We start from the raw sequence: 14,152 nt of genomic DNA on the forward strand, positions 1-14,152 counted from the left end.
GTACAAGGGAGTAGGCAAAAGCAAGGTCGGACGTAGCAGAAGGTCGGGGCAGGCAGCAAGGATCGTAGTCAGGGGCAACGGCAGAAGGTCTGGAAACACAGGCAAGGAACACACAAGGAACGCTTTCACTGGCACTAAGGCAACAAGATCCGGCAAGGGAGTGCAGGGGAAGTGAGGTGATATAGGGAAGTGCACAGGTGAACACACTAATTGGGACCACTGCGCCAATCAGCGGCGCAGTGGCCCTTTAAATCGCAGAGACCCGGCGCGCGCGCGCCCTAGGGAGCGGGGCCGCGCGCGCCGGGACAGAACAGACGGAGAGCGAGTCAGGTAGGGGAGCCGGGGTGCGCATCGCGAGCGGGCGCTACCCGCATCGCGAATCGCATCCCGGCTGGCAGCGGAATCGCAGCGCCCCGGGTCAGAGGACGTGACCGGAGCGCTGCCGCGGGGAGAGTGAAGCGAGCGCTCCGGGGAGGAGCGGGGACCCGGAGCTCTCGGCGTAACAGCGTGGAGGTGGTGGCAGCATGAGAGACCATATAGTGACTGAATGACACAGCTTGGACAAAGCTGAAGCTTGAGGAGACCATATAGTGACTAAATGACACACAGCGTGGAGGTGTTGGCAGCATAAGGAGACCATATAGTGGCTGAATGACACAGCGTGGAGATGTTGGCAGCATGAGGAGACCATATAGTGGCTGAATGACACAGCGTGGAGGTGTTCGCAGCATGAGGAGACCATATAGTGGCTGAATGACACAGCGTGGAGGTGTTGGCAGCATGAGGAGACCATATAGTGGCTGAATGACACAGTGTGGAGGTGTTGGCAGCATGAGGAGACCATATAGTGGCTGAGTGACACAGCGTGGAGTTGGTGGCAGCATGAGGAGACCATATAGTGGCTGAATGACACAGCGTAAAGGTGTTGGCAGCATAAGGAGACCATATAGTGGCTGAATGACACAGCGTGGAGGTGTTGGCAGCATGAGGAGACCATATAGTGGCTAAATGACACAGCTTGGACAAGGCTGAAGCTTGAGGAGACCATATAGTGGCTAAATGACACACATCTTGGAGGTGTTGGCAGCATGAGGAGACCATATAGTGGCTGAATGACACAGCGTGGAGGTGTTGGCAGCGTGAGGAGACCATATAGTGGCTGAATGACACAGCATGGAGGTGTTCGCAGCATGAGGAGACCATATAGTGGCTGAATGACACAGCGTGGAGGTGTTGGCAGCATGAGGAGACCATATAGTGGATGAATGACACAGTGTGGAGGTGTTGGCAGCATGAGGAGACCATATAGTGGATGAATGACACAGCATGGAGGTGCTGGCAGCATGAGGAGACCATATAGTGGCTGAATGACACAGTGTGGAGGTGTTGGCAGCATGAGGAGACCATATAGTGGCTGAATGACACAGCTTGGACAAGGCTGAAGCATGAGGAGACCATATAGTGGCTGAATGGCACAGCGTGGAGGTGTTGGCAGCATGAGGAGACCATATAGTGGATGAATGACACAGCATGGAGGTGCTGGCAGCATGAGGAGACCATATAGTGGCTGAATGACACAGTGTGGAGGTGTTGGCAGCATGAGGAGACCATATAGTGGCTGAATGACACAGCTTGGATGAGGATGAAGCATAAGGAGACCATATAGTGGCTGAATGACACAGCGTGGAGGTGTTGGTAGCATGAGGAGACCATATAGTGGCTTAATGACACAGTGTGGAGGTCTTGGCAGCATGAAGAGACCATATAGTGACTGAATGACACAGTGTGGTGGTGTTGGCAGCATGAGGAGACCATACAGTGGCTGAATGACACAGCGTGGAGGTGTTGGCAGCATGAGGACACCATATAGTGGCTGAATGGCACAGTGTGGAGGTGTTGGCAGCATGAGGAGACCATATAGTGGCTGAATGACACAGCGTGGAGGTGTTTGCAGCATGAGGAGACCATATAGTGGCTGAATGGCACAGCGTGGAGGTGTTCGCAGCATGAGGAGACCATATAGTGGCTGAATGACACAGTGTGGAGGTGTTGGCAGCATGAGGAGACCATATAGTGGCTGAATGACACAGCTTGGATGAGGCTGAAGCATGAGGAGACCATATAGTGGCTGAATGACACAGCGTAAAGGTTTTGGCAGCATGAGGAGACCATATAGTGGCTGAATGACACAGCTTGGATGAGGCTGAAGCATAAGGAGACCATATAGTGGCTGAATGGCACAGCGTGGATGTGGTGGCACCATGAGGAGACCATATAGTGGCTGAATGACACAGCTTGGACAAGGCTGAAGCATGAGGAGACCATATAATGGCTGAATGGCACAGCGTGGAGGTGTTGGCAGCATAAGGAGACCATTTAGTGGCTGAATCACACAGCTTGGATGAGGCTGAAGCATGAGGAGACCATATAGTGGCTGAATGACACAGCGTGGAGGTGTTGGTAGCATGAGGAGACCATATAGTGGCTTAATGACACAGCGTGGAGGTCTTGGCAGCATGAGGAGACCGTATAGTGGCTGAATGACACAGCGTGGAGGTGTTGGCAGCATGAAGAGACCATATAGGGGCTGAATGGCACAGTGTGGTGGTGTTGGCAGCATGAGGAGACCATATAGTGGCTGAATGGCACAGCGTGGAGGTGTTGGCAGCATGAGGAGACCATATAGTGGCTGAATGTCACAGCGTGGAGGTGTTGGCAGCATGAAGAGACCATATAGTGACTGAATGACACAGTGTGGTGGTGTTGGCAGCATGAGGAGACCATATAGTGGCTGAATGGCACAGCGTGGAGGTGTTGGCAGCATGAGGACACCATATAGTTTCTGAATGGCACAGTGTGGTGGTGTTGGCAGCATAAGGAGACCATATAGTAACTGAATGACACAGCGTGGAGGTGTTGGCAGCATGAGGAGACCATATAGTGGCTGAATGACACAGCATGGAGGTGTTGGCAGCATAAGGAGACCATATAGTGGCTAAATGACACAGCTTGGACAAGGCTGAAGCTTGAGGAGACCATATAGTGGCTAAATGACACACAGCTTGGAGGTGTTGGCAGCATGAGGAGACCATATAGTGGCTGAATGGCACAGCGTGGAGGTGTTCGCAGCATGAGGAGACCATATAGTGGCTGAATGACACAGTGTGGAGGTGTTTGCAGCATGAGGAGACCATATAGTGGCTGAATGACACAGCGTAAAGGTTTTGGCAGCATGAGGAGACCATATAGTGGCTGAATGACACAGCGTGGATGTGGTGGCACCATGAGGAGACCATATAGTGGCTGAATGACACAGCTTGGACAAGGCTGAAGCATGAGGAGACCATATAATGGCTGAATGGCACAGCGTGGAGGTGTTGGCAGCATAAGGAGACCATTTAGTGGCTGAATCACACAGCTTGGATGAGGCTGAAGCATGAGGAGACCATATAGTGGCTGAATGACACAGCGTGGAGGTGTTGGTAGCATGAGGAGACCATATAGTGGCTTAATGACACAGCGTGGAGGTCTTGGCAGCATGAGGAGACCGTATAGTGGCTGAATGACACAGCGTGGAGGTGTTGGCAGCATGAGGAGACCATATAGTGGCTGAATGTCACAGCGTGGAGGTGTTGGCAGCATGAAGAGACCATATAGTGACTGAATGACACAGTGTGGTGGTGTTGGCAGCATGAGGAGACCATATAGTGGCTGAATGGCACAGCGTGGAGGTGTTGGCAGCATGAGGACACCATATAGTTTCTGAATGGCACAGTGTGGTGGTGTTGGCAGCATGAGGAGACCATATAGTGGCTGAATGACACAGCGTGGAGGTGTTGGCAGCATGAGGAGACCATATAGTGACTGAATGACACAGCGTGGAGGTGTTGGCAGCATGAGGACACCATATAGTGACTGAATGACACAGCGTGGAGGTGTTGGCAGCATGAGGAGACCATATAGTGGCTGAATGACACAGTGTGGAGGTGTTGGCAGCATGAGGAGACCATATAGTGGCTGAATGGCACAGCATGGAGGTGTTGGCAGCATGAAGAGACCATATAGTGACTGGACGACACAGCGTGGAGGTGTTGGCAGCATGAGGAGACCATATAGTGGCTGAATGACACAGCGTGGAGGTGTTGGCAGCATGAGGAGCCCATATAGTGGCTGAATGGCGCAGCATGAGGAGACCATATAGTGACTGAATGACACAGCGTGGAGGTGTTGGCAGCATGAGGAGACCATATAGTGGCTGAATGGCACAGCGTGGAGGTGTTGGCAGCATGAGGAGACCATATAGTGGCTGAATGACACAGCGTGGAGGTGTTGGCAGCATGAGGAGACCATATAGTGGCTGAATGGCACAGCGTGGAGGTGTTGGCAGCATGAGGAGACCATATAGTGGCTGAATGGCACAGCGTGGAGGTGTTGGTAGCATGAGGAGACCATATAGTGACTGAATGACACAGCGTGGAGGTGTTGGCAGCATGAGGAGACCATATAGTGTATGAATGACACAGCCCGGAGTTGCCGGCAGCATGAGTAGGGACTAGGTCTTCACAATCCCTAAGATTTAAATATGAATTCAGAAATTTAAACCGAAGATTTTGAATAGCTAGTGCTACCTACCATAACAAAATTTGTATTCCCAGACCCAGTCCCAGCAGCGCCATCAGTAAACCATATATTGCCTGAATGACACAGCCTGGAGTTGGCTGAAGCATGAGGAGACCATTGAAATGTATGATTTTTTAATTTAAATTTAAGATTTTGACATTTAAATTAATGATTTTCAAATTGAACTTTTAAATCCCAAGCTTTAGTGTCCCGGACCCCGGCGTGTGGGTACAAAGGGCCAAATCTAACAAGCCCCCACAGGGCTCATGTGGCCGTGAGATGTAGGTGCAATGTCTTCATTGCCCTGACTGGCCATTGTTTCCAACACTTTTCGCTAAGGCAAACCATGTGAAGAACAGTGTGATACCGCCGTGCCCTGTACTCATGGTATGCTGAAGGGCCACTGAGACTTGTCCGGGCAGTGGAGGCTGAGGACATGGAGGAGGATAAGGAGGTGGAGTCGCACACTGTCACAGGACCAAAGAGCTGACAGAGTGGAGCAGGAAGCAGCATGAGTACACAAGAGGGGTTCACAACCCCTAAAAGTAAAAGGTGAATGTTGAAATCTCTATTGAAGGTTAGGTAGTGCTACCATCCAAAAATTCAAGGCCCAAGCCCAGAAGCATCAGTAAGCCAAGTAGTTCCTGAAAGACACTGTCAGGAAAAGGCATCAGCAGAACACAAGAGCATTTCATAACCCCTAAGATTGAAAGATCAATGTTGAAATCTCAATTAAGCATGTATGTGAACTAGTGCAAAACATCCATAAATTTAAGGCCCAAGCCCTGAAGCATCAGTAAGCCAAGTAGTTCCTGAAAGACACAGGAGCAGTCAGGAGCAGGCATCAGAAGTACCTAAGAGGGTTTCATAACCCCTTACATTGAAAGATCAATTTTGAAATTTCTATTAAGCATGTATTTAGCTCGTGCTAAACATCCATAAATGTAAGGCCCAAGCCCAGAAGCATCAATAAGCCAAGTAGTTCCTGAAACACACCGTCAGGAGCAGGCATCAGCAGTACCAAAGAGGCTTTCATAACCCCTTACATTGCACGATCAATTTTGAAATTTCAATTAAGCATGTATGTATGTATGTATATAGCTAGTGCAAACATCCAAAAATTAAAGGCCCAAGGCCAGAAGCATCAGTGAGCCAAGTAGTTCCTGAAAGACACAGGATGAGTCAGGAGCAGGCATTCGCAGTACTCAATAGGGTTTCATAACCCTAATTGATAACCCAAGAGGGTTTCATAACCATAATTGTGAAGTGTTGATGTAGCTGCATGGATAATCTACTCTGATGCATCTGGCATTGGTGGGTGGAAATCCTGGCTGATCCATCCCTGATTCATCTTGACAAACATCAGTCTCTCCACATTTTTCGTGGACAGATGAGTTCGCCTTGGGGTGACTAAGGCCCCAGCCGCACTAAACACCCGCTCTGATTGCACACTACTGGCCGGGCAGGACAGCTTTTCCAGGGCAAACTCTGCTAGTTGTGGCCATAAATCAAGTTTGGCTGCCCAGAATTCCAGCGTATCTTTAATGTTTGTTGGAATGGCCATGTCAAGGTATGCCACCACCTGCTGGTTCAGGTCCTGCTCCATGTCTACCTGCTGCTAATGAGTTGCTTCACTATGCGGGTGAAGAAAGCTACTCATCAGCGACTGCAGACTCAGGCTGCTTCTGATGGAGCTGCTACTGCTCCTGCCACCCCTCCCCTCCCCAGCAGCCATGGCAGTGGAAGGTGAGCGCAGAGGGCCCCCCCGAGTCAGACCTGCGAATGGATGGACCATGTCGCCGATAGGAATCGGCTAACTGACTACGTAGAATCTCTCTGTAGTAGGTCAGTTTGTCCTCCCTCTCAGTGGGTGTAAAAAAGGCCCCCATTCTGTGACGGTAGCGAGGGTCTAATAAGGTGGAGAGCCAGAAGTAATCCCGCTGACGAATTATGACAATTCGGGGGTCACTACACAAGCAACTGAGCATGCATTGTGCGATTTGCTCCAGTGACTCGGAGGGACTACCTGCCTCCATCTCCACTGCATACTGCCACGGTGTGCCTGGGTCCTCTGTCTCGCCTTCCTCATAATAACCCTCCAGCTCCTCTAGCTGATCATGCTCCTCGTCTCCTGTCCGATGACTAGAAACACCGGCCATCTCATACAACCTAAACTGTGCTTCACTCTGCCTCTCATCATCCTCCTCCTCCAGTTCAGCCCCCACAGGGCTCATGTAGTCGTGAGATGTAGGCGCAACGTCTCCATTGCCGTGACCAACCATCGGTTCAATCATTTGTTGTAGACAATGTAGGAGTGGAATTACGTCGTTCATGCCGTAATCCAGGCAATTTACAAATAATGTGGCTTCCTCAAAGGGCCTCAGCAAACGGCAGGTGTCACATATGAGCTGCCACTCGTTCACATTGAAGTTACACAGGGGAGTACTCCTATCTGCTTGGATCATCAAGAAATCGGTGATGGCTTTTCTTTGTTCGTATAGTCTGTCCAACATATGGAGGGTGGAATTCCAACGTGTGGCAATGTCACAAATAAGACTATGTTGTGGGATACCGTTCTGACGCTGCAGCTCAAGGAAGGTGTGCTTGGCGGTGTACGAGTGGCTGAAGTGCATGCACAGTTTCCTTGCCATTTTCAGGATGTTTTGCAAATGGGGTGAAGACTTCAGGGAGTGCTTGACAACCAGATTCAACACGTGTGCCATGCAGGGCGCATGTTTCACACTTCCTTGTTGCAGCGCGGACACGATGTTCTTCCCGTTGTCGGTCACCATGGTTCCCATTTCCAGATTTTGTGGAGTAAGCCATACTCAGATTTCTTTACGAATGAACTTTAGCAGTTCCTACCCTGTGTGACTCTGTCCGCCAAGGCAAACCATGTGAAGAACAGCTTGAAACCGCCGTGCCCTACACACATGGTATGATGAAAGGCCACTGAGATTTGGACGTGCAGTGGAAGCCGAGGACACGGTGGAGGATGAGGAGGCGTCGTCCCAGACTGTAACAGGACCAACTGCCTGAGAGCGAGAGCGTGGAGGAGGAAGCGGTGTGACCTGTCCAAGTTGCTGTTGTGGCTGTGCAGGAACCACATTTACCCAGTGGGCCATAAAAAACATGTATTGTCCCTGCCCGTAGTTACAGCTCCACACGTCGGCACTGCCGTGCACTTTTGAACACACCGACAGGCTCAAGGACTGGCCCACCTTCTCTTGTACAAACTTATGCAGGGCTGGTACTGCCTTCTTCGCAAAGAAATGACGGCTTGGGACTCTCCACCTCGGCTCGGCACAAGCCATCAATTCTCTGAAAGGTGCAGAGTCCACCAGTTGAAATGGGAGGGATTGCAGCACCAGCACCTTGGAAAGGAGCACATTCAACTTCTGTGCTGTTGGATGAGTGGGAGCATACTGTTGTCTCTTGGACATGGCTTCGCCTATGGATTGTTGGAGGAATGGCTGACTACAAGTAGGAGGAGCAAAAGCATCTGAAGTGACAGAAGGAGGGTTTGACACACAGCTCCCGTCGCCTGAGGTGGTGGACCCTTGGCTGGCTGAAAAAGGGAGTGGCGTGACACTGGGTGATGCGCCAGGCTGGACCACCACATCTGAGCCACGGTTGTCCAAGGCCGCTTTATGGTGGCGCATCATATGTTGATGCAGGGCCATGGTGCCAACATTGCTACCCTGTCCACGCTTCACCTTCTGCCGACATATCTTGCATGTGGCTGTGTTAACTTCCTCCGGATGCTTGATGAAAAACTGCCAGACCGCCGAGTATCTGATTTTACCACCAACAGTGCCCAATAATTGACTGCTACTGCCGCCGTCTCCAGGAACCCCTGTTCCACTACCTCCCAGAAAGGTAGGCTGCCGCGATAAGTCTGTAAACAACCCTCCAGCCGGGGATCAATCTGTAGACGACCCTCCAGCCGGGGATCAATCTGTAGACAACCCTCCAGCCGGGCATCAATCTGTAGACAACCCTCCAGCCGGGGATCAATCTGTAGACAACTCTCCAGCCGGGGATCAATCTGTAGACAACCCTCCAGCCGGGGATCAATCTGTAGACAACCCTCCAGCCGGGGATCAATCTGTATCTATCCTGGGAGACAATGATATAAGGGCAGATTAGACCGGGGGCTTCTTCTGATGGCAATCTTCTATATTTCTATACAATAAAATCTGCAGCAAAATAGGAAACAACCGCATCAGGCATCTCAGAGTTAACTCTTGGATTCCTGACACAGAAAATGACTGATGGTTCAGGCTTAATAATCTCTTGTGTGCACAGGGCCTTAGACCTCCCCACTTGTCTGCTGATCTGTAATTAATATTATGTTATATCTGTCACATTAGGGAAAAGATCCGACTGATATTAAGGTGGAGGTAAAATCAGAAGAAGAGGAGGAGATCTGTGTGATGGGTGAGGAGGAAATTCCAGCAGATGTCTTCACCGGTGAGTAATAACCGCAGGGGTGAGAGAGAGGAAAGGACTGTACAGGATGAGGAGGAGGGAGAGGTAAGGACTGTACAGGAGGAGGAGGAGGGAGAGGTAAGGACTGTACAGGAGGAGGAGGAGGGAGAGGTAAGGACTGTACAGGAGGAGGAGGAGGGAGAGGTAAGGACTGTACAGGAGGAGGAGGAGGGAGAGGTAAGGACTGTACAGGAGGAGGAGGAGGGAGAGGTAAGGACTGTACAGGAGGAGGAGGAGGGAGAGGTAAGGACTGTACAGGAGGAGGAGGAGGAGGGAGAGGTAAGGACTGTACAGGAGGAGGAGGGAGAGGTAAGGACTGTACAGGAGGAGGAGGAGGGAGAGGTAAGGAATGTACAGGAGGAGGAGGAGGGAGAGGTAAGGACTGTACAGGAGGAGAAGGAGGGAGAGGTAAGGACTGTACAGGAGGAGGAGGAGGGAGAGGTAAGGACTGTACAGGAGGAGGAGGAGGGAGAGGTAAGGACTGTACAGGAGGAGGAGGAGGAGGAGGAGGGAGAGGTAAGGACTGTACAGGAGGAGGAGGAGGGAGAGGTAAGGACTGTACAGGAGGGAGAGGTAAGGACTGTACAGGAGGAGGAGGAGGGAGAGGTAAGGACTGTACAGGAGGAGGAGGAGGAGGGAGAGGTAAGGACTGTACAGGAGGAGGAGGGAGAGGTAAGGACTGTACAGGAGGAGGAGGAGGAGGGAGAGGTAAGGACTGTACAGGAGGAGGAGGAGGGAGAGGTAAGGACTGTACAGGAGGGAGAGGTAAGGACTGTACAGGAGGAGGAGGAGGGAGAGGTAAGGACTGTACAGGAGGAGGAGGAGGAGGGAGAGGTAAGGACTGTACAGGAGGAGGAGGAGGAGGGAGAGGTAAGGACTGTACAGGAGGAGGAGGAGGAGGAGGAGGGAGAGGTAAGGACTGTACAGGAGAAGGAGGAGGAGGGAGAGGTAAGGACTGTACAGGAGGAGGAGGGAGAGGTAAGGACTGTACAGGAGGAGGAGGGAGAGGTAAGGACTGTACAGGAGGAGGAGGAGGAGGGAGAGGTAAGGACTGTACAGGAGGAGGAGGAGGAGGGAGAGGTAAGGACTGTACAGGAGGAGGAGGAGGGAGAGGTAAGGACTGTACAGGAGGAGGAGGAGGAGGGAGAGGTAAGGACTGTACAGGAGGAGGAGGGAGAGGTAAGGACTGTACAGGAGGAGGAGGAGGAGGGAGAGGTAAGGACTGTACAGGAGGAGGAGGAGGAGGGAGAGGTAAGGACTGTGGAGGAGGAGGAGGAGGGAGAGGTAAGGACTGTACAGGAGGAGGAGGAGGGAGAGGTAAGGACTGTACAGGAGGAGGAGGAGGAGGGAGAGGTAAGGACTGTACAGGAGGAGGAGGAGGAGGAGGGAGAGGTAAGGACTGTACAGGAGGAGGAGGAGGGAGAGGTAAGGACTGTAGAGGAGGAGGAGGAGGAGGAGGGAGAGGTAAGGACTGTACAGGAAGCGGTGAGGGCCTCTCATGACACTTTACATTTGCAATCACAGCTCTAACATCATCTTCTCACCACCTTGAAGGGTTAATAAAAGCTGCAGATTTAGAGAAATCTTCAATAATGTTTTTCAAAAGTTTTTATAGGAATATTATAATTCTGTTTAATTTGTGATAAAATAATAAAATTCCATCTCCATCTGTCAGATAATCCCGGCAGAGGCCCCGGTGTATGTACAATGTATAAAGCAGAAGGTGGAGATGTACAACATTCAGGTGATAACCCGGCTGTACTGTGTATACACCCGGGGCCCCACCATATGGAGCCAACATCTCATAAAGAGGAACCTCCTGATCCATCGCAGATTGTTACAGATCACACAGGGGGCGGAACGGTTCAGTGTGGTGAATGTCCACAAATTTTGACCCAGAAATCTGATCTCTGTGAACATAAGAAAAGTCACTCAGGACAGAAGTCCTTTGCGTGTTCAGAATGTGGGAAATGGTTTAATCGAAAATCAGTTCTTTCTAGGCATAAATTACTTCACTCTGGAGAGAAACCACTGACCTGTTCAGAATGTGGGAAATGCTTTAGAAGTAAATCCAATCTTGCTATGCACAAGAGAATTCACACAGGAGAGAAGCCGCATCCATGTTTAGAATGTGGGAAATGTTTTATCAATAAAGTTAAACTGAAGGTTCATCAGAGAAGCCACACCGGGGAAAAACCATTTCTTTGTCCAGAATGTGGGAAAAACTTTGCCCATAAATCACTTCTTGTAACACATCAGAGAATTCACACTGGGGAGAAGCCGTATTCATGCTCAGAATGTGGGAAATGTTTTAGCCATACATCAAATCTTGTTGAACACCGGAGAAGTCACACTGGGGAAAAGCCATACTCATGCTCTGAATGTGAGAAATGTTTTACCCAGATATCATCTCTTATTAAACATCAGAGAATTCACTCAGGGGAGAAGCCGTATACATGTTCAGAATGCGGGAAAGGATTTATCACTAAAGCTAAACTTGTGGAACATCAAAGATGTCACACTTTAGAGAAGCCATTTTTTTGTTCTGAATGTGGGAAATGTTTTACACGAAAGTCTTCTCTTGTTGAACACCAGAGAAGTCACACAGGCGCAAAGCCAATTTCATGCTCAGAGTGTGGAAAATGTTTTAGCTATACATCTAATCTTATTCTTCATCAGAGAATTCACACAGGGGAGAAACCATTTTCATGTGGAGAATGTGGGAAAAGTTTTACACAGAAGTCAAATCTGGTCAAACATCAGAAAATTCACACAGAGACCTAAATCATCATGTAGTTGACGAAAGCGTAATGCCGGAACACGTGCTGCTTTACTGTATGCATAATCACCTGGTCCCCCCCCATCCTATTGGTGGCTGAGCCGCAGTTCTCACTTTTGTTGGACAAGCAGGAGATGCCCAATCATAGGCCATAGTGGTGACCTGCTGAGGAGGGACCAGGCACAGTAGGGATGGTCATAGCCGAGGAATGGGGCGGCCAATATTATGGGGCTGGATGACCCCTTTCAGTGCTGCCATGTGGATTTCCTTCGGGTGCCATCCCTCCGGTATGGGGCACCATCATAGACTGTATATATAAATGATTCAATAAAAAACTGATTCACAAAATAACGTTATCTTACAGTCCGGATCCCATATAACAGTGACACATGGGTCATTGGGCAGAGTAGATCTACTCCAGATAGAGGGCCGTCTGGTGCCACCTAATGGAGATTCCCTACAACTCAATCCTCGGCCCTCTGAAGAGTCATGACACCTGACTGGGGATTATCAGCCATCTAGAATGCTACATTGTCAATCATCCTATTGTGTGAGCTGGGGATGTGTCATAGACCTAGGGGGGAGGGGGTTGTCACAGAGCCTTGTATACCCGCACTTCCTGTATTTTGTCCCGCCCACACTTCCTATATTTGGTCCAGCCCATGCTTCCTGTATTTTGTCCCACCCGCACTTCCTGTATTTTGTCCCGACCACACTTCCTGTCTTTTGTCCTTCCCACATTCTGTATTTTGTCCCACCCACACTTCCTGTATTTTGTCCTGCCCACACTCTGTATTTTGTCACGCCCACACTTCCTGTATTTTGTCCCGCCCACACTTCCTATATTTGGTCCAGCCCATGCTTCCTGTATTTTGTCCCACCCGCACTTCCTGTATTTTGTCCCGCCCACACTTCCTATATTTGGTCCAGCCCATGCTTCCTGTATTTTGTCCCACCCGCACTTCCTGTATTTTGTCCCGACCACACTTCCTGTCTTTTGTCCTTCCCACGTTCTGTATTTTGTCCCACCCACACTTCCTGTATTTTGTCCTGCCCACACTCTGTATTTTGTTCCGCCCACACTTCCTGTATTTTGTCCCGCCCACACTTCCTGTATTTTTTCCCGCCCACACAAAATACAGACAGCTTTTTATTAACAACATTATATGTAATATGTATTGGTATCTACATATTTTATTACGTTTATAGTTTTAGCATATGTCAGCGCCCATTTAAGTGTTTATCTGAATGTTGTCGTTGTATCTGTCATTACTGCTGGTAGAGCATTGTGTAGTTTGATTGCTATAAATAGGCATTATACTGTAAGGAAGTTTGTAATATATCTTATCAGTGAAAAATATCTCCACATACCCAGCTTCCGCCTCCCATTCACAAACCCATAGAAGTCTATGGAGAGGGAGGAGCCTGCAGAGAGACTAAAAAGAAAGTGACACAGAGAACATCTTATATCTCCCCCAGTACTGTATTCACAGATGACACTGCTGGGTGTCTGGCTGGGTCTACATGGTGCCGGGTGTCTGGCTGGGTCTACACAGTGCCGGGTGTCAGGGTGGGTCTACACAGTGCCGTGTGTCAGGCTGGGTCTACACAGTGCCGGGTGTCTGGCTGGGTCTACACAGTGCCGGGTGTCAGGCTGGGTCTACACAGTGCCGTGTGTCAGGCTGGGTCTACACGGTGTTGGGTGCCAGGCTGGGTCTACACAGTGCTGGGTGTCTAGCTGGGTCTACACGGTGCTGAGTGTCAGGCTGAGTCTACATGATGTGGGGTGTCTGGCTGGGTCTACACGGTGCTGAGTGTCTGGCTGAGTCTACACGGTGCGGGGTGTCTGGCTGAGTCTACACGGTGCGGGGTGTCTGGCTGGGTCTACACGGTGCCGGGTGTCAGGCTGGGTCTACACGGTGCCGGGTGTCAGGCTGGGTCTACACGGTGCCGGGTGTCAGGCTGGGTCTTCACGGTGTTGGATGCCAGGCTGGGTCTACACGGTGCTGGGTGTCTGGCTGGGTCTACACGGTGCTGAGTGTCAGGCTGAGTCTACATGATGCGGGGTGTCAGGCTGGGTCTACACGGTGCCGGGTGTCAGGCTGGGTCTACACGGTGCGGGGTGTCTGGCTGAGTCTACACGGTGCGGGGTGTCTGGGTGGGTCTACACGGTGCTGAGTGTCAGGCTGGGTCTACACGGTGCCGGGTGTCAGGCTGAGTCTACATGATGCGGGGTGTCTGGCTGGGTCTACACGGTGCTGA

General features: G+C 50.6%; 1 protein-coding gene across 7 annotated transcripts in view; it reads left to right on the forward strand.

Moving 5' to 3' along the window:
• LOC130319815 (zinc finger protein OZF-like) overlaps window positions 1-13,214 on the forward strand; it is a 45,803-nt gene extending 32,589 nt beyond the window's left edge. For 6 of the 7 annotated variants that reach the window (XM_056552992.1, XM_056552987.1, XM_056552991.1 and 3 more), the window contains 2 exons: window positions 8,994-9,093; window positions 10,787-13,213. In XM_056552992.1, the coding sequence (XP_056408967.1) occupies window positions 8,994-9,093; window positions 10,787-11,895 (1,209 nt within the window). In that variant the 3' untranslated portion in view covers window positions 11,896-13,213. Of the gene's footprint in view, window positions 1-8,993; window positions 9,094-10,786 lie in introns of all 7 variants that reach the window. The other variant, XM_056552989.1, reaches the window with a different exon arrangement.
• Window positions 13,215-14,152: the final 938 nt, after the last annotated feature.

This window comes from Hyla sarda, unplaced genomic scaffold (assembly GCF_029499605.1).
Source record: "Hyla sarda isolate aHylSar1 unplaced genomic scaffold, aHylSar1.hap1 scaffold_217, whole genome shotgun sequence".
Classification (NCBI taxonomy): Eukaryota; Metazoa; Chordata; class Amphibia; order Anura; family Hylidae; genus Hyla; species Hyla sarda.